This window comes from Peromyscus eremicus, chromosome 20 (assembly GCF_949786415.1).
Source record: "Peromyscus eremicus chromosome 20, PerEre_H2_v1, whole genome shotgun sequence".
In the NCBI taxonomy this organism is placed as follows: domain Eukaryota; kingdom Metazoa; phylum Chordata; class Mammalia; order Rodentia; family Cricetidae; genus Peromyscus; species Peromyscus eremicus.
The window spans coordinates 33,025,037-33,043,268 of record NC_081436.1 but is presented as its reverse complement, the minus strand read 5'-3'; the positions used below and the strand labels follow the sequence as shown (position 1 = coordinate 33,043,268).

The following is an 18,232-nucleotide window of genomic DNA, read 5'->3' as shown; positions in this document are numbered from 1 at the left end:
CCCAGCTTTATTCTCCTCCTTGTCTTGCCTATACTTCCTCCTGCCTGACTACTGGCCAATCAGTGTTTTATTTACCAACCAATCAGAGCAACACATTTGCCATACAGAACATCCCACAGCGGGGAAGTGTCGGGGAGGGTTTTTTTCACATCTTCTTGATTAATGGTTGATGTTGATGTGGGAGGGCTCATCCCACAGTAGGCAATGCTAACCCTAACCAGTTAGCAAGTCCTTGGTTTGTAAGAAAGCAGGCTGAGCAGGCCGGTAAGCAGCATTCTTCCGTGGTCTCTGCTTCAATTCCTGCCTCCAGATTCCTGCTTCAGTTCCTGCCTTGACTTTCCTCGGTGATGGACTATAATGTGGAAATGTAAGACACATAATCCCCTCCCCAAGTTGGTTTTGGTCAGTGATTTATCACAGCAACATTGAATCCTACTATACCACTAAGCAAGCATTGCACTTGTCAAGTCTGCCCCATGCAAACAAGGATACCCACCATGGTACACACCTTTAATGATACTTCATGGGGCTTCAGGAAAGCATCTCATTAGCAGAAAAGAATGCTAACCATTTACTCTTTGGTTCTTCATGATTCCTCTTCTTCTTGTCTGGGATGAAGTCACGATGCCCACAGTGGGAAAGGGATCAAATTTGCCAGCCTTAGGATGGTGAAAGAAACTTAGCGTCAATGGCATCTTGTAGCCACCACACTGGGTGTGCACACAGCATACTTTGGGACTTTGTGAAGGATGAGATAAGGCACATGTATTTGGTTAGGTACTGACAGCAGGGCTTTAACTCTGGATCACTCACTTCCTGTCACTCTGTAATGCCCAGTGTCAAAGCCACTTGTCCACATGTACATGAAGAATTAGCACATGAATGGATTTTACTATTAGTGAGGAATTACTTACAATGCTATTTAATCAATTGAATTTAAATTTTAAAAGAGTGTAGCCCATGCTCTCCCCACTTCCTGGTGCTTCCTGGAGCCACCTTCCAAATATTTTGCTCTGGGCCATTATCTGGGGTGTGCTTCTAGGGCATATAATCTAAGGCTTTCACAGAGAACCAAATAAGCCACATGTCTAGGCTCTGCTATGGGCACAGCCTGGGACAAATTCTACATGTTAAGTGCCCCACTAATCAATACTAAAACTAAATGAATCACAATTTTGTATTTTTTTTGTTAATCATTGAAAATTTTGAATTGGATTGTGATATGCTATGGTGGTAAAATACTAGATTCTAGAGATATTGCCAAAAGGAATATTAGAACTCATTAGTATCTTTAGATTATTGACTACAATGTTGAAATAACATTCTGAATACATTGGGTTGATTAAATGACTTCATTAACTTTTGCCTCTTTCCACATTGTTGACTTCTAGACAATTAAAACTATACACATAGCTCATACCAACTCCCCTCCCCCGTGGAATGGTGATGTTCTACTGACATGTTATCTGTCCTGGGCTCATGGGTCCTAGGATCAGCATATCACATTTATGTCATGAGGATCATAAAGTAACTCTTTGTAGTAAGTGATACCGCCCTCATTTTTCAAGAGACACCTGAAGAAGCTGCTTTACCCTCAAGTCCCCCGCTGACTAGGGGGAGGCTGCTGGCTGTGTTTGGCTCTTAGGGTGGTGGCTTTAACCATTATGTACTCTTGGTAACTCACCATGTGTAACTGTCCAGAGATCATTGAGCTTTCTCATCGATGTGGTGATTGATTGCAGATCACTCTCCAATGAGTAGAGCTAGAGAGACCAAGTAAGATCCAGTGAAAAGGTAACATTATTTAGAGGAATCCGGGGTACTCCTGCCTGCCAATTGTCCTCTGAGGCAGAATGAGGTTGATTAAAGATGCCCTGCCTCTCTCCCCCATTAACAACAAGCAGGGGCTTGGGGAATGTATATCAACCAGGTATAAATCCAGGCAAAGTAAGAGTGACAGCTGAGATTTGTGGGTGAGCTAGCTCTTGGTTGTTGAGAAACCAAATAATGAAATGTTTGGCCACACATAGCTTGTCCTATAGTCACTGTCAAAAAGTCCACTTTTGTTCTGAAATAGTTTCCTTGGGAATTCTATGCTCTTACATGAATATACAACTTCAACTTCATATTTACTCTTTCCCACAGACATTTTTGGTAAGCTGATATCATCTTGCTTTAACTACAGAAAAAAGAATAGTTGTAAACTTGTATTCTTTTAAAAATGATTTATTTTAGTTTTAATTATATGTATATGCTTTTATCTGTGTGTTGGTCTGTGCATTTGAGTGCTGATGCTTGTGAAAGCCAGAAGAGGGTATCAGATGTCCTGGAACTAGAGTTATAGGCAGTTGTGAGCCTCGGGTGCTGGGAATAGGACTCAGGTCTTCTGCAAGGACCGCAAGTGTTCTAAACTGCTGAGTCATCATTCCAACCTCCAACACTGGTCTGTTTTATTTCGTTTTTTAATTTTCAAGACAGGGTTTCTCTGCATAACAGCCCTGGCTGTCCTGGAATTCATTTTGTAGACCAGGCTGGCCTCAAACCCACAGAGATCCACCGGCCTCTGCCTCCCGCTGGGATTAAAGGCCTGTGCCACCATACCTGCCTAACACTGGTCTTCTTATATGATGCCCAATGTACTGGGCTTTAAAAACTTTATCATCTTTCTCACTAGCTGTTCCAGTACGGATAATTTGATACTACCAAAAATATTTTATTTCTGATTATTTTACCAAACTCAGTATGTGCAGTTTTACTGTTAATGCCGCCTCCCCTTCCCCCAAAACCACCTTCTAATGTAGACAGTAAAAAGAAATGTGCATGAGGACCTACCTGGGCTTGCTATCCACCAGATACGAAGGGGGTTTGCAAGGCATGTGGACACAGAGTCAGCAGGCTAGATGTCTCTAGGTATGTGTGGTTGGGCTGGAAGACATGGTTTTTCCTGTTTTCAGACTGGATGGAATAGAGATAATAGATTGAGCGTAAGTGGACATGTGTGTGTGCCTGCACGTGTGCGTGCACTGGAGTGCTCGAGTGTGTATCTTTATATATCCTGACAAGAAATAGTGGGCTAGTAGATGGACATGGATGTTTTTACTATGGCGGCAATAATGTTTTACATTTCAGCCGTGCTTCTCAAATCATAGCATCTTACAAAGCACCGGGGGTTGGTGATAACTTGGTGCATTCTAGCACCACATATCACCCTTTTAGAACAGGAGGATGTCAAGGATCCAGGGTGGCTTCCACATCAAGGAAAATAATAAAACACATTTCCATGATGGCTGGATCAGAGAATGCACGGCGGTTTCCGGGGTCTTCTCTGCAAGTCTTTATTGGTCTCATCAGATCTCAGTGAAATAGGAAGAAAACAAGTTACTTCTATCTACAGTTTCCAGGCTTAGAAATAGAGACAGGAGGATTTGGAATCTGGAAAGAACAGCAAGGCAGGTCCTGATGGGGTCAAATATGGGGTCCCTGCCCCCCTTTCCTGCCTGGCTTATCTGCACACACCTGTCTGTCTTGGGACTGACCCTGGACATGCCAATTCTTGTTCCTTTGTCGCTTATGTGTGCCTACCTTTGAAGACAGGAAGGCGTCCCTGACCTCGTGCTTCTCAGCTTTTCTATGCATTGTTCCTTTTCTTCCCTTTGTTCTTCCCCTTTCCGTGCTTCCCCTTTTCCTCTCCTCCTTCCCGTTTTCATTACTTCTTCCCCTTTCATTTTCTTCACGTTGCAATCACAGTTATTTCTTTTCCTTCTCTGGCTGGCATTACAGTCCTACCTGGAATTCTTTTCGGTAGAGCCCTGGCAAAACCCAAGAGGCTCTCACGCAACACTTTTGGGGGCGTGTGCTTCCAAACTTGGCCACGAGGGGGTGTGTGCGCAATATCTGTGGCGTCTTTCCTGCTGGAACAGAAGTCAGATGGCTTCTGCAGTAGTAAAAAGAAATGTGCATGAGGACCTACCTGGGCTTGCTATCCACCAGATACGAAGGGGGTTTGCAAGGCATGTGGACACAGAGTCAGCAGGCTAGATGTCTCTAGGTATGTGTGGTTGGGCTGGAAGACATGGTTTTTCCTGTTTTCAGACTGGATGGAATAGAGATAATAGATTGAGCGTAAGTGGACATGTGTGTGTGCCTGCACGTGTGCGTGCACTGGAGTGCTCGAGTGTGTATACTCATGTGTGTATGCATGTGCACATGAGCAAATGTATCCGATTCTCCTTCCAACAGCTGGGCTTTATCAACTTTCTTAGCCACACTTTCTTAATCTGAGATTCCTTCCAGCTGTCCTATGCACTGAGTATGGAAAGCCTTATAGAGTCACTCCTGATCTCAGGATGGGCTTGAACTCTGAGGATTCCTGCCTATCAAAGTGTCTCCTACCTTTCCAGGGTTGCAGTCAGCCCTTCCAGCCATACTCACAGCTTTGGAAATCTGTTTTCTGTGGCAACAACTGGACTCAGAGACCAGAGTGGATCTTCTTGGTGTCTTGTGCTGTAACACGCTGATGATGGATTTCTAGGTGAGGCTATGCCATCTTTTGGTGCCCTCCTTACATGACAAAGGCCCTGTCTCAAAGATCTGAGTAGCAGTGGTGTTAACAGAACCCCTTTTCAGGAGGCATGCCCCCCTCCCGGATAAATGACTGCTCCCAGTGAAATGACCACTCAACCAGACACTGGGCTAAGGAGCGGAGCGGGCTCCAAGGACACAGAAGGCAAAGACTCAGTGTGGTGAGTGTAAACAGGGGCAGAAGTAACGCTGGTGGAGATGGAGGAAGAGTCGGAAAGCACTAACCCTGTGCCCATGAGGAGGTTAGTGAGGTTTAAATCTAGTTTGAGGCTTGACCCTGCAAACTGGTCATCACCTTTTCCCTGTGCTCAGAGCTAGTGAGTGCTGGTGCAAGCTTGCTAGCTAGTAAGCAAGGGAAACGGGGGTGGGGGGCAGACTGAAACCTGATTTGGACTTCTCCACCCACATGAATGTGGCCTAGGGCTCACCTCTCTTAAACAAGTAGAAAGAGAAGTTTGCAGCGTGGGCAGCAATCCTTTCCTATAAGGAAACTATCTCAGAGACACAGAGCCTGTGATTGGTGCATGCCCTGATGACGTCAAGCACTACAGCAGGGTCTGACTCACTAGAGTTCATGTCAGTGGCCAGGGCTATGTCATCTCTCTCTCCTTGAGAGCAAAGGGCTGGAAGCAGGTGGAGATCATGAATGACAGCCACCTCACCCACGGGGGTTGCGGAGACCGGCTGGGCTTCCTCTGGTAGCCTGCAGTGGTGGGTAAGGTTGGCTTGGGAAGTACTCCTTGCATCTCAGGGACTGAGAGGCAAGCCCCTGACCTGGAGCTGAGGAAAAGGTAGTCCCTCTTCCATACAGCAGCTGAGGGACTCCATGAAGAGTGGACAGGAACTGTGGAGCCTTGTGCAAGGTCTGTAGCGGCATGGAGCCCTTGCCATGAGATGCCTTTGAAGGCCCCTTTTGCCGTGCTATGTCCTCTAAATCCAGAGGTGTGTGTGCTTGGGGAGAACCAGAGTATTCTGGAAAGATCTCTGGCCTAGAAGCCCAAAGATCTGAATGTAATTACCACCTGCCGATGTTTGCAGGAAAGCCCCAACTTTCCCCGAGACCTAGGAAGGAGGAGGTGGTTTCCGAGCAGATGCTTCCACATCTCTGCCGTCAGCTTGGTGGTGTCTAAATCCTCCTCCCCAGCTGCTGGTGGTCATGGCATCTCTGCCTAATACTCCAATGGGGGTGGGGCACAGATCTAGTCTCACAGGTCTCAGATCACTACCTGGGAAGGTGGAGGTGGGGAGGGTTTAGAAGAGGAGGACCTGGAAACCCAGACTAACAGTGGTGGGACAGCTGGCAGAGGATGAAATGACTCAGCCTTAGAGAGTGCTTGATGAGGAGCAAATGGTGATAAACAGAATCTTTGCTGCAAGTATCGAGAGGACTATGTGTAAAGCTGCCAGAGCAGCCTGACACTTAGTAAATGCTTAATACGGATAATTGATAAATGCTTAATAAAGATAATCATCAGTGAAATTTTAGACTACTATTGAGGCAGAAGATGGAAGACAGAGAAGAGAGCAAGAGGCACTTCCACCAGGCCCTCTGTCCACTTCCTCTTCCTTGGTGGTTCTCAGAGAATCACCGGAATTCAAGTCTAGGGAAAAAAAAAAAGACAAGCAAGAGGCATGTGTTTCCATTTAGATGTAAAAGGAGAAAATTCTCCCTCAAGAACCCCACACCTGCCCTGGGGGACTGCTGACAGTACTGGAGGTCCAGATGTGAGGTTCGGACTTGGGGGACACTGCCTGACCAGACAGATCAGCCTGGGGCTCAGGGTCAGAAGCAGGATCTACCACTAGGATCCCTTGCTGACGCTGTTGGGGGTTGTGCTCCACGTCCGCCATGCCATCCGCAGCGAGGACCACACAGATGGTGTCTGCCTGCTGCCTTTCAAGGCTTCTGTGTCAGAAAGCAGCCACGCAGGGGAGACTGCCGCAGAACAGCCAGGCTCTCTTCCTGTGCTGGGTGCTCGCGAAATAGTAAATCCTCATGAGCTTTCTATGAAATGACCTCTTCTCATCTCCACTTGACAGACGAGGAGACTGAGGCACAGGTGACCTAACTTTGCTAAAGGGCCACAAACTAGTAACCATTTCATTTTACTGCCTCTTGACAGTTTTGACTAAAGAGACACGGGGATTCCTTACTATGCACAGGGCTCAGCTGATCAGGTGTTTGGAGGATTCCTTCAGCAAACTTTTCTGGTGCCCTCCCCATATTTATTCATCCTAGGCACTAGGCGTTGGAGACCTTTCCCTCAGACAAAACTTGCTGTGCCCTGAGATAGTTCTGGGCTATGAAAGCAGTGTTACAGTTCTGTGAACGGTTTCAGAACACAGGGAAAGGAAAATGAAGCGATTCGGGGGTCTGGGGAAGTCTTCAGGGCTGTCAAGGGACTATGACAGGAGGTCAGGACTTGAACAAGAACTCTGGAATCCTTGGCTTGGTGTGGAACATTTCTCCCATACACTTCAAGGGTTCTGCAAGGGGCCTAGGAGAGCCTTTGCTGGGGTTTGGTTGGGTGTTTAAGAGGGAGACATCACCACCCGAGTGAGGTGGGGTAGGTTCCCTTCTGGGGACAGTTTTGAGAGACTCACTCATCCATGTTCAGGCACCCGCATGTTTATGGCTAAGGAGAAGGGCAACTCCGAGCAAGTCTTGGAAGACAAAGACAGTCTGAAGGACAGGCGCTTTTACGTAACCGATCTCTGCGCCAAGGGTCTCAGGAGACTGGCGTTCCAAGCCCGAGCCCGGCGTTATTATAGAACAAATACCAGCGGACAGCAAAGAGACCTAAGTTAGGCAAGTCCGCGGAGCTTTTGAGAACGAGGCACCGGGTCTCATCGCCTGTTCCCAGAGCCGGGCCCGGTGAACCCGGGGTCCCCAGGTTCTGCCCTTGTTCCCTTCTCCCCAGGACGGGTGACCTTGGGCACGCCACTTGACCTGTGAGCCTCAGTTTCCCAGCCTGTGCACCTACAAGGCAATGCTGGGCAGCTTAGAGACGCTTCCCGGCGAGCCAGGGAAGGAGACCGGGGGCCTGGGGTCCCGACGCGCCCCCACGATGTCCCCGCCGCGGGCCCGCGCCGTCCCGGTGCCCCCACGAGGCGGCGCGCGGCGGGCGGTCGGCGCAGCGCGCAGGCGCGGCGGGCGGGGCGGGGAGGGCGCGGGGCACTGCGCGGCGGCTCAGAGCGCGCGGGGCGGCGCGCGGGGCGGGTCGCGGCAGAGCTAGGCGTCCGCGCGGCTGGCGGGCGAGCCCGAGCAGCGCTCCTCGGCTTCCCGGCCCGCTCCTTTCGCTCATCCCGCCGCCGTGCAGCTCGCGGCCCGCAGCGCGGTGATCTGGGGCTCCACGGGGCCGGGCTGAGCGGCCGCCGCCCGCCCCGAGCCGCCGCCGCCGCCCGGCCGCCCGCCCGGCTTGGCCGCCGAGGCGCCTGGCGGGGTCCGCGCCGCCGGGGGCGGGCGGCTCGGGCTGCGGGGCGGCTGGCGCGCGCGCGCCGCGGGGCGGAGAAGCGGGCCCGGCGGCCGGCGAGCATGGAGGAGAAGTACCTGCCGGAGCTGATGGCGGAGAAGGACTCTCTGGACCCCTCCTTCACGCACGCCCTGCGCCTGGTGAACCGAGGTGAGCGCGCCGGCCGTTAACGGCACCCGCGCAGCTGGCTCCCGGGAGGAGGGAGGAGGCCGGGCTTCTATCTGCACGGGACTGGAAGCGCATCGGTGGGGACCCCGGTGGACCCAGGGGAAACTTCTGGGCGAAACACAGCGAGCGTGCAGGGGCCTGTGTCTGGGCCGATGCTGGACGAGCCCACTGGAGAGGGAGAGTGGGGCGCCCCGGGACCCGGGGTGTTCGGGCTGTCCAAGGAGCTGGAAGAAAGCGCTGCAGGGAAATGGATGGGCTTGAGCGGATTGGCCGCGCAGAAGGTGAAGGGAACAGGTGCTTGGGTTGTTAGTGAAGTTTGGGGACCTTGGGAAGAGGTTTAGGGTCAGATCCTCCAAGCAAGATAGAGGAGGAGGACCCCAGCGGCCCCGAGGGAGGAGCCCAGCCCCTCTCCCACGATCTTCTGTGTGTGTGCCCAGGCAGCCACCGGCTGGGCAGTTTGCCGTTCCTGGGGGCGGGCTCTCATGCCAGCCTGGCAGTCAGGCGGCCCTTGGAGGACTCAGTTTGGGAGAGGAGGCCCGCCAGAGAGCCCGTTCTTGCTCGCCCTTTCTCTCTTTGAGACAAGCTGGGCGGGTGACCCTCATTGGTGGCTGGCTTAGGGTTTGAGCATATTGCCAAAGGAGCCACCCGCCTGTGCCATTTTTCACACTCCTCCAACCAGCGCGGGTGGGAAAGGAGCCGGAAAGTGCCAAGGACAGAGACACTGGGGTTTATGGAGGCACGCCTACCCAGAACTGTATTCTTCAGGCTCACTTCTGCTTTGGCTTCCTGAATCATCTGCTAGGATGGAAGGTAAATGAAGCCAGCCTTGCCCGGATCTGTCTGCTACACCCGGGTCCAGCATATGTGTTTCAGAAGAAGATGGGCTGGGGACCTATGGCCTTCTTCTTTTTCTTTCTTTTTCCTTTTTTTTTTTTTTTTTTCTTTCTGTTTTCCAGGGACATGACCAAGACGTTATCTGGTCAGATCTGTAACCATTTTATGAATCACTCTGTGCAGCGGTTCCTGATTAGGGGTATGCATCTCTCAGTGCTGGCCCTGACTCTTTTTATTGTTGAGAGACAAAGATGAGGCAGACATATTCTGTTTGTGTGTAGATACCTAGGTTTTAGAACCGCGACCTCTGCTACTTGTCTGTCGTAGACAGTTGTCAGGAGTAGGCTGTTGTCGCCTGCTGGGGGTGGTGGAGAGACTTCCCGTCTCCACGAATTTAAGCTTCTTTGAATTGTTGAACAGAAATACGTTGGCAAGCCTCTCCCGTTAATGGCATGCTTATTTTGATTTCTCTACTATAGCAGGCTTGAGAAAGAGTAATGGGCATTCGCTCCTAAATTAGAGAAAAAGAATTTAAGTTTTACCGCCTGGCCCTTCTGAGCAGTTTTGTAGTTAGATTCCTGCCGTTCGATTTTTTTTACTCCTCACTCTTTGTGATTTACATATATCTTTTGCTGCCTGCTGGGCTGTGATCTCTGTAAGAAATTTCTTTGTACGTTGTGTGAGATCAGTGGATTAGAAATGGTCTGGACTGTGAAACCAAGCACAGTTTTCCTAGTGAAGAGACAAAAATCAAACCAGGCTTGTACTCAATTAGGGAGACCAGTTTTAAAGGATAATGAGTTATTTTTAAAGTCGGGATTGTGTTCCGTGGCATGTTGTCATAGCCTTGTGTTGTAAAGATGTTCACAATTCTGTCGGTTCCTTCGTCTACTGGTGTTAATAATGGCTCCATTTCCTGAACCAGATACTGGAGAGGTGTTGTTATTTAGAGCTTGTTTGGTGTTGAACTTGGTTGCCTTGGTTTTCATCCAGAATGTAATTCTTGTTAGAAGTACATTTCTCACCTGTGAAGGAAGCCCTGGTGCTAGAATGCTCCTGTTACTGTGAGCTTTTACATGACTTGAGATGGAGGCTGATATCCAGAACGTAGTGGTCTGTCATTTAAAATATTAATTATGGGCTGTTATGTAACTCCAGTGTTACAAGTGCCGTTTTAAAAACATCGGGTCTGAAGTCAGCATTCGGGTGATTGTTGGCAAAGTTTCATTTGAAATCTGATAGCCACCCTCTTATTGCTTATAGGAAAGCATTGTTATTCTTATTTTGCTGTGTTTTTTTTTCCTATAAGGAAGGTCTCTTTTCTGAAGTTATGCTGGAATCTCCAACAGTAGGGAATGGTTGGCACTGTGAACTTTTACTGTCCAGTGGCATGTAAGAGACTCGGCAGCTACTGTCTCCAAAGCTCACAGTATTTACAGAGTTTCCACGGCACTTTGAGGCACTTGCTAGCTATCTAGTTCTGTCCTCACACTTGCAGCCCTGTAGGCAAGACAATCAGTGCTTTCCCCGGAAGGCTGCTGGGACCCCTGCTGCATATCAGCCTGTAGGTCCTGAGAGTTCATTTGAATCCACATCCTCTGTCTTGAAAGCCATTCTTCTTTCTACATGCAACTTCCCAAAAAGATAGAATGGACTCTTCTTGCACATTAATTTAAAACACTATTGAAATCAATACAGTGACTATGATTGTCCCTGGATATGTTAATGTAAGAGAGGGAAGTCATGTGTGTGCTTTAGGAAGATTGATGTTGCTTTAAAAGACAATGGTCTCTTCCTGTACTTCTTTGAAGAAGGAGACTTCCGCTGTAGACTTGAGGATTGGATGCTGTGGCCAAGGCACCTGCAAATTAAAGCTCTCCTGTGACCAGTATTTTAATTTAGTAATCAGCACCGTACGATAATGAGACCGAGACCGTTTGTACATGAGACATAGTCATTTCAGAATGCAGTATTCATAAACATTGATCAGTGTCCTGGCTGAGTTATTACTGTTGTTACAGTCTTTAAGTAAGGACTTGGGCGGAGAGGCAGTCAGGTACACTCTCTTCTAGTATAGGTAGGATTCTGCCTTTTTTTCCAGGCCATTGTTTTATGATGGACATTACTTACTGAGTTGATTTTTAATTTCCAAAGGTAGCTGCTTTTCTCTCTGCCCCAAATGTAAAATTTTATTCCCCAACAAAAGTAAGGCTAGTGGTTAATTGATATTAAAGACAAAAGAAATCAGGTTTGATAAGAAATGAAAGAAATCAGGTTTTTGGGGTTCTCTCACTGCCCCCCACTTGTTCCCACAGACATGCCTGTAGGGTGAAGTGATATGCTTCTTGCTAGGGAGTTGGAGGTGAGAGTAGTGTTGCATGCTTTGCATTATATTTGCTATTTGCCAGTAGGAGATATACCCACTTGCTGAAACCCTTTCCAGAATGCCTTGTGTTCTGATTTAATCTAGCACTTTGGCTGAGGTTTGGATGGCTCTCTGTCCAAGTCTGTCCAAGGCACAACCCCGTGTTTTTAATGATCTGGTTATGTATGGATTGGTCGCTGTTCTGGCCAAGTTAAATTTAGTTGTTGGTGACAGGAGGAAGTGGAGTAGAGGACACCAGAGTGAGGTAGCCTGCGTGTCCACACTGATAAGGCCTGTGTTGTTATTTCCAAATAAATGGTTTTTATGGTACCTCAATTTTTCAAGTAAGAGGGTTCTTTGCATTACTTAGGCTGTATGTGTATCTATGTGCAGAAAGAGGGCCATTAGCCCATATTTCTTTGCGATGAAGTTCAGTGGTGTAGCATTCATTTTGGGGAATCCCTTTTGCAAACCTTTTTTTTTTTTTTTTGCTTGAATATGCTCAGACCTGTACAGTGAGGGCTCAACAGTGAGCTTTGCAGAGTGTGTGCTGGGAGTGCGATTCCCAGCTTCATCCAGAGGAGGCTGCCATTATTTCGGTTTTGATTGTTTCTCCTCTGCTTGTGGGTGTTTTGGTTTGTCTTTGTAGGAAATGGAGGTGATGCTTCAGTTTGAGGTCAGCCACTCCCGAGTTCTATGCAGTGCCTTATAGAGAGATACAGTGTTCCAGCACATGGACCTTGGGGACCCAGCCTGGGTGCCAGGCTTCTTGTGCTGGGTACTGGAGAGGAGATGAAGAACTATGCTCCACTGTAGTTTATAAATGTTTTCTTTCCTCGGGAACTTAGTCATTCGGCTGTCTTTCTGGAATATGGAGTGACCAGAAGGTCCAAATGAGCTAGAACAGTGTTTCTGAGGCCCTCTGTCCCGAGTGATGCTTGTACTCTTTCTACTGCCAACACCCCAGGGATGGAGAGGTCTTTGGGCCAGGCTTTCAGTTGTAGAACTTGCCTCGCATGGTGCACTTTCAGGATGTCAGAGAGACGGCAAAACTTGGTGGTTGGTTTTGCCATGCCGTTCTGTACAGACCCCCGGGGTCTGGAAAGTGCAGTTCCTGGTAAGACTGTTGGCTAATGACAAGTGGAGACTAGGAAAGCCTGGCTCCGGGATGTGCAGTTGCCTCTTTTTCTGCCTGACCACACTGGGTTGAGAGATACACGATATGGTGTCTATTTTTATTCTCCCCCCTTTGGATTTCTGCTTTAGTTCCTCCGTCTACTTTCCTCTCTCCACCAAAGGGGAGGGCTCCATTGCTTTTTTCCTGTCTCCAGTCCCAGCGCTTACCTCTGCCCTGGTGTGATGCTGCTGTTCAGATCTCATCACTCTGCTGGGAGAGTGAGAGCCTGCTAGGAGGCAGACCTGGTCTCATCCGGCCTCGTGGCTTCAGGAGTTAGCATCAAGTGTCGTGCTTGGGCCTTGCAAACTGTACTCCAGCCTTCATGGCTGTGCAGTAAGGACCATAAAGGTAATGAAGAATGTGAATGTGCGCTTGGCATTCAGAGCCACAGAGAGCTCGGCTCCTAACCTCTGTGGAGTGCCAGGCCTGGGGGTGGGGATGAGGACTCTAGTGTGCACATCACTGAGGAAGGAAGGCAGGCAGGAAGGCTCTAAGTGAAATGTGTTAAAGCAGGCAGAAGAGCACGCCAGGGTCCTAAATGTGGCAGAACAGTAGGGGTCTTTCTCCAGGAGCTAATGAGAAGATGTCGTCAGATCGGCTTAGAATCAGATGTTTATTTACTTTTTTTCTTTCTTGAGGAACTTGATAAACCAGTGCACGCTGGTGCAGTCAGCCTTCCTCCTGAAATCCACAATGGGATGATTGTTTTTCTCTTTTAAATAGAGACAAAGTAGAATTATGGAAGCCCTTGGAACTTGTCTTATAAGCCTTCTTACCTGAAGGAGTTAATCTGCAATTTCAGGTGTCAGACAAAAACTTACCTACCTACCTACCTACCTACCTACCTATCTACCTATCTTCCTTCTTCCTTCTTCCTCTTTTTTTTTTTTTTTTTTTTTTTTTTTTTGGATAGGGACTCACTATGTAGCCCTGGCTGGCCTAGAACTCACAATGTAGACCAGGCTAGCCTCGAGCTCATAGAGATCCACCTGTCTGCCTCACCCCCTGAGTGCTAGGATTAAAGGCGTGCACCACTGCAGGCCTGCTTAGCCAGAAACTGGAAGTCAGAGGAACAACTGAAGGTCTGTGAATGCCAAACGCCAACTTCAGCGTGGGTATCCAAAGACCTGTTTGCCATTTGTCATCTGTCTGGCTGAAAAAAGAGAGAATGGCATGCATTTTTACCAAAACAGTAGGAAGAGTGATTATAATTGGTTAAATACAAGCTACCACATAGAGGGCCTCTTTGGTGCCAGGTGCGACCTGTGCATTATCTCTGACCCACACCAGATCTTGCAAGGAAAGTAATTTTATCCCTGCCTTGCTGCCTTGTCCCTGCCCCCCCCCCCCCCCCCCATGAGGCATCCGTAGCTCCAAAACAGAAAGCAGTGGAGGTGGAGCTTGTAGTCAAGCTGGAACTTCAAATCTTCATGTTTTGAGGCGATACTTTAAGAAAAGATATAAAAGGCTGTTAGTGTTGTTTTTAAAGAAAAGTTGGATTATGGTAGAAGCCCATTAGGAATTTCCGTTGGTGATGATGAATTTTTAAAAGAGGTATCTGAAAATGCGCTTAAACAGAAAGGCAGCTTGTGCCCCGAGCTCTCAGGAGCACTATTGAGTCTTGGGTGGGTATTCAGGGTGGGGAGCTAGACTTAACGTACGCATCTTGGAAGTCAGAGAGAAAGCCGGACAGCATGGCATAGGAAGTGTGCAAGAGAAGTCTTTGCCCAGGGCCTGCCGTGTTGAAGAAGTCCTATAGAGCTACAGAGCTCTTTGTGTTTAAGACTCGCTCTGCCAGGACTGGTTCAGAGTGTATTCCATTTTTACTTAGTTTGTGGTATAGTGAGGAAGTTTCCATCCTTTAAAACCAGGCTCCAAAAGAAAGGAGGAAATAAAGAATGTGGTGTTAACGCACAAGATTATATTTCCACAAATAATAGTTTGGGCTTTCTGGAAGGGAGTATATTTAAACATATGTGCCTTGTAATTGCTAATGGTTGCAGCTGCCATTTATCAAGGGCCTTTTCTTGTTTACATGCTTTATGTATATTATTTCATTTGATTCTTCTAATAGTTTTAAAAGAATACATCATTTTACAGGGGAGAAAACTAAGCTCAGGAAGGTCAGCTAATTAATTACCCAGTGCATGCGCCTTGGAGCACCAGGTAGAGTGTGGAAGTGGGCCTTAGGACTCGTGTGGCTGGTTTAGCTCCTTAAATTACCTGCGAAGCTTTGCACAGTGCTCTGCCAAGCAGAACAGATTCCCTGTGTACAGAGGGGCAGACTGGGACTGCTGCCAGTGTGGAGACTGGTGGCGGCCGCTACTTTGGGACTAGCCATACCTAACAGGGACCAAACTACGCGGAAAGAATCCTGTGATTATGGAAGGTGACACCCTTCAGGTTTGTCCAGTTGTATAATTTGTCAGACCCTCAGTGTGCCCGTCAGCAAATGTAGGATGCCGTGCTCTGTTGGCGTGATTGATGTTTTACACATACATAATGCAGAACACATAGTAGGTTCTATGTTATTATTCCCTGCTGTTTTTGTAGACTGTCCCGAGACAGATGTGTGAGGTCAGTGCCGGGGTCACTTTCCAGACACACAGTGTCTAGTGACACCTTAACACACAGGTCCTAACTCCATTGTGTATGGCAGTCTTGGTATGATACTAGTAGGATTTTAGTTTTCCAGCCCTGGAAGTACGGGAAGAGGAATCCCTGGCTTAGGAAGCCTCTTCTTTCACCCCACCAGAATCAGCAGCTAGGGTTGATTTCATCATGCTAGCCGAGGCAGCATAGCACCTGAAGCCTAAATTTAACAAATGAAGTTCCATAAACATTTTTTATGACAGCTTAAAGCGTGTCTGGCCCTGCAGCCTCCACAGCACAAGAGAGCTAGCTCTGAGTTGGAGGCTGGAAATTTCCATGGTTTTCACCAATCAGCTTTTGCTGCTATTTTAAGGATTTTAAAGGTGTTCTGGCATATTATTGGTGCTCTTCTTTGGCATGGATGTGTGACGGCCACCTCTTTGATCTCTCCTTTCAGCATAAATCCAACACTTGGGATCGCTGTTGGTTCGAGGTCCCATTGAGAAATTAGAAGGGAGCAGGGAGAGGCAGTTTTCATTCTCATTTTCCTGGTGTTATTCTCCGGATCATGATACACAGTTGTGCTCTGCTTTTCGTCCACTAGATGGCGCTCCACATAGCTGCTGATCGGCTTCTAGCTATACCAGCTTAACTCCTGAACTGAAATTAGTGTTGATGGACAAGCTCGCGTTTCTTTGGGTTTTCATGCATTTCTCTTACTTTTTTCAAATCTAGGGCAGTTTCTGGCCAGCATTTCGGGACACAGTGGCATGTCTTTGTCTAGTTGCCAGTGTTTCTGAGTTCCTAAGGGGCGCTGTGCTCCGTTGCTAGTTTGCTTTTCCACACATTTCTTTCAGTCTGGGTACTACTGTGTGAAGTTAGTTTCGTCTCATTCTACAGATAAAGTAATGGTGGTCACACGGTCATCTAAGTGTTTGAGTCATGTGGCCAACTTAGAGAGGGCTCTGTGATCGAATGAAAGACTAGAAACACCGGTTTGAACACTTTCTTAAATAGATATTAGGATGGTCTGGCTTGTAGCTACAGCCCATTGCAATCTGTTTCTTGGAAGAGGAAATCTAGTTCTCACAGTTAGTTTGCATCAAGGCATGTGTATCACAGTCTTAGATGTGCAAGCAAGCGACAGTAAGAAAAGGTCTGTCATCTGGTGTGGGGTTTTCTGCCTCTTGTTGCCTTGAGTGGTGAGTGAGAGGGTCTGTCATTACCAGGCACAGACTTGGGAGGGTTTTGAAAAAAAAACGAGCACAGCTCTCTTTTAAAGTTATTTCTAGCAGGACTGAATACTGGATCACCGCATCTAGAGGCTATAAGGATTCCAAAAATTGTTTTCCAATGATGCAAGTAATGTGTGTTGAAGTATTTTGAACTACTAAATTGAACTGTGAATATTTAATATGGCTAAATTGAACCAGCATAGTTCTGTCTCTGAGCCGACGTTCCCAGCTTTGTAAATGGCAGTGATGTTTAGCGCATTTGTTGTCACTGACATGAAGTGACAGTGATATTTAATGTGAGGTCTTCACCTGGTCTTCTTTGGTCCCCACAAGCTACCTTTTCTGTCTTGGTTTCAGACCCCAGCTCTTGCCTGTTGGCCAGGGCAGAGTGGACCGCCTGGTTTCTGTGGGGAGGGACTGGGTTTTCTTACTGCCTCACGTCTGTGTCTCTTGCTTTCAGTCCAGTTATGATCAGAGAGCATAGACAGTAGCTGACCGCTTAGAAAAATCTCCGCCCTTAGCTCCTGCGCCACGTGCAAGCCACAGAAGGCTGAAATGGTGCTGGAGTTGGACTCAGACCATTTTGCAGCCCAGGAAAGTTAAGTTTTGTGTCAGCCAAACTTGGGCTCATGTCTTAGCTCTGCCTTTCTTGTGTTGTGGTCGTGGCTGCATTGACTCTTCTCAGCCTCAGTTTCCTGTCTGCAAAATGGTGATTGAAGAGGTACATGTGCTCTGGAGTCCAGCATAGAATAAATACTCGCCCAGAGTTTATGCTCCTTGGATACTTCTTTGAGATACTTAGAAGAGGGTACTTACCTGTTTTGGTAGCATGTCGTTTGCTTGCAGTAAAGAATTTGTAGCGATTTATGTAGAGTTGGAGAGTTAAACAAAAAAGAAGCATGATTTTGCACCGAGGAAATCATAACCTTCTCCGGGCACCTGTAGCAGGCTGCCAGGGCGTGTGTTTCTCCCAGCCTCCTCAGGCCAGGGTGGGTTCCATCCTTACGCAGTGGGAGCATGGCTAGGCTGGGCGAAGTGCTGGAGCACAGAGCTTGCTAATATGTTATCCCTGCTTAAAGAGTTTCCAGCACAGTGGGGAGGCAGCCAAATTAAAAGACATTTATATTGTAGGGTGGTAAGTGCTGTAATAAAGACAGCCTGGATCCTGTGGCCCTGCTTAGGAGCAAGTAGTGCATTATTCTAGTCAGGGGAGGGAAGAGGGACTTCGGAGTGACCCTGATGGAGAGCACAATCATCCTTGACTCTTGGGGGAGGAATGCTTTTCCTTAGTGTCAAAACATGGCCTCTCTGAAGACTGCGTGCTCCTTGTCTACTGTGTAGTAGAAAGGACTCATGTCCTCTTCTGCCTATGTGTCTAGCAGGTTTCCCTCTCCCTTCTCTAACAGTACTTTGCACTGATCCCACTGTGTCAGTCACAACGGAGTTTTGGAAGTTACTCTCCCAGGAGGACCCAATCACCTTAGAGGCGAGGAATGTGCCTCAGTCTTGTGCCTCACTGTCCTGTGCCAGCCCCTCAGAGCTTAGCCTGGAGAGGGTGGGCACAGCACGGCTGGTTGGTCCCCGTGTTTTCATGTGTGATTCCTTCTTTCAAGTTGCTTTGGTGAGTGAAGGCAGTAGATTGTTTTTCTTTTGAGTTTCCAGCAACTGGCTTTGAGATCTGTCATTTCTCAGACATCTATGTCAGGCTTGTGCATTCTGAGGTTTGTGGACGAACCATGACAGGAGAGGGCTAGCCAGAAGGGAGGCCTCTCTTGTTGCCTTTTTCTATCTTCCTAAAGAGTGTGTC

The 18,232-nt window shown here is 48.1% G+C and overlaps 1 protein-coding gene and 1 long non-coding RNA gene across 7 annotated transcripts in view; one reads left to right on the top strand and one right to left on the bottom strand.

Annotated features, from left to right (window-relative positions):
- Window positions 1–244: 244 nt before the first annotated feature.
- Window positions 245–5,640, bottom strand: LOC131896648 (uncharacterized). The gene is made up of 4 exons (XR_009375484.1): window positions 3,583–5,640; window positions 1,685–1,763; window positions 509–659; window positions 245–352 (listed from the first exon to the last, which is right to left on the bottom strand). It is a non-coding gene; the product is annotated as an uncharacterized LOC131896648 (long non-coding RNA).
- A 2,415-nt stretch (window positions 5,641–8,055) lies between these two features.
- Window positions 8,056–18,232, top strand: part of Khdrbs3 (KH RNA binding domain containing, signal transduction associated 3) — a 166,806-nt gene continuing 156,629 nt past the window's right edge. For 2 of the 6 annotated variants that reach the window (XR_009375436.1, XM_059246921.1), the window contains exon 1: window positions 8,226–8,516. Coding sequence is in view for 4 of the 6 variants with exons in the window: in XM_059246921.1 (XP_059102904.1) it covers window positions 8,375–8,516 (142 nt within the window). In the remaining 2 variants the exon portion in view is untranslated. Of the gene's footprint in view, window positions 8,205–8,225; window positions 8,517–8,902; window positions 9,033–10,149; window positions 10,170–18,232 lie in introns of those variants that run through there. The other 4 variants (XM_059246922.1, XM_059246923.1, XM_059246924.1 and 1 more) reach the window with 4 other exon arrangements.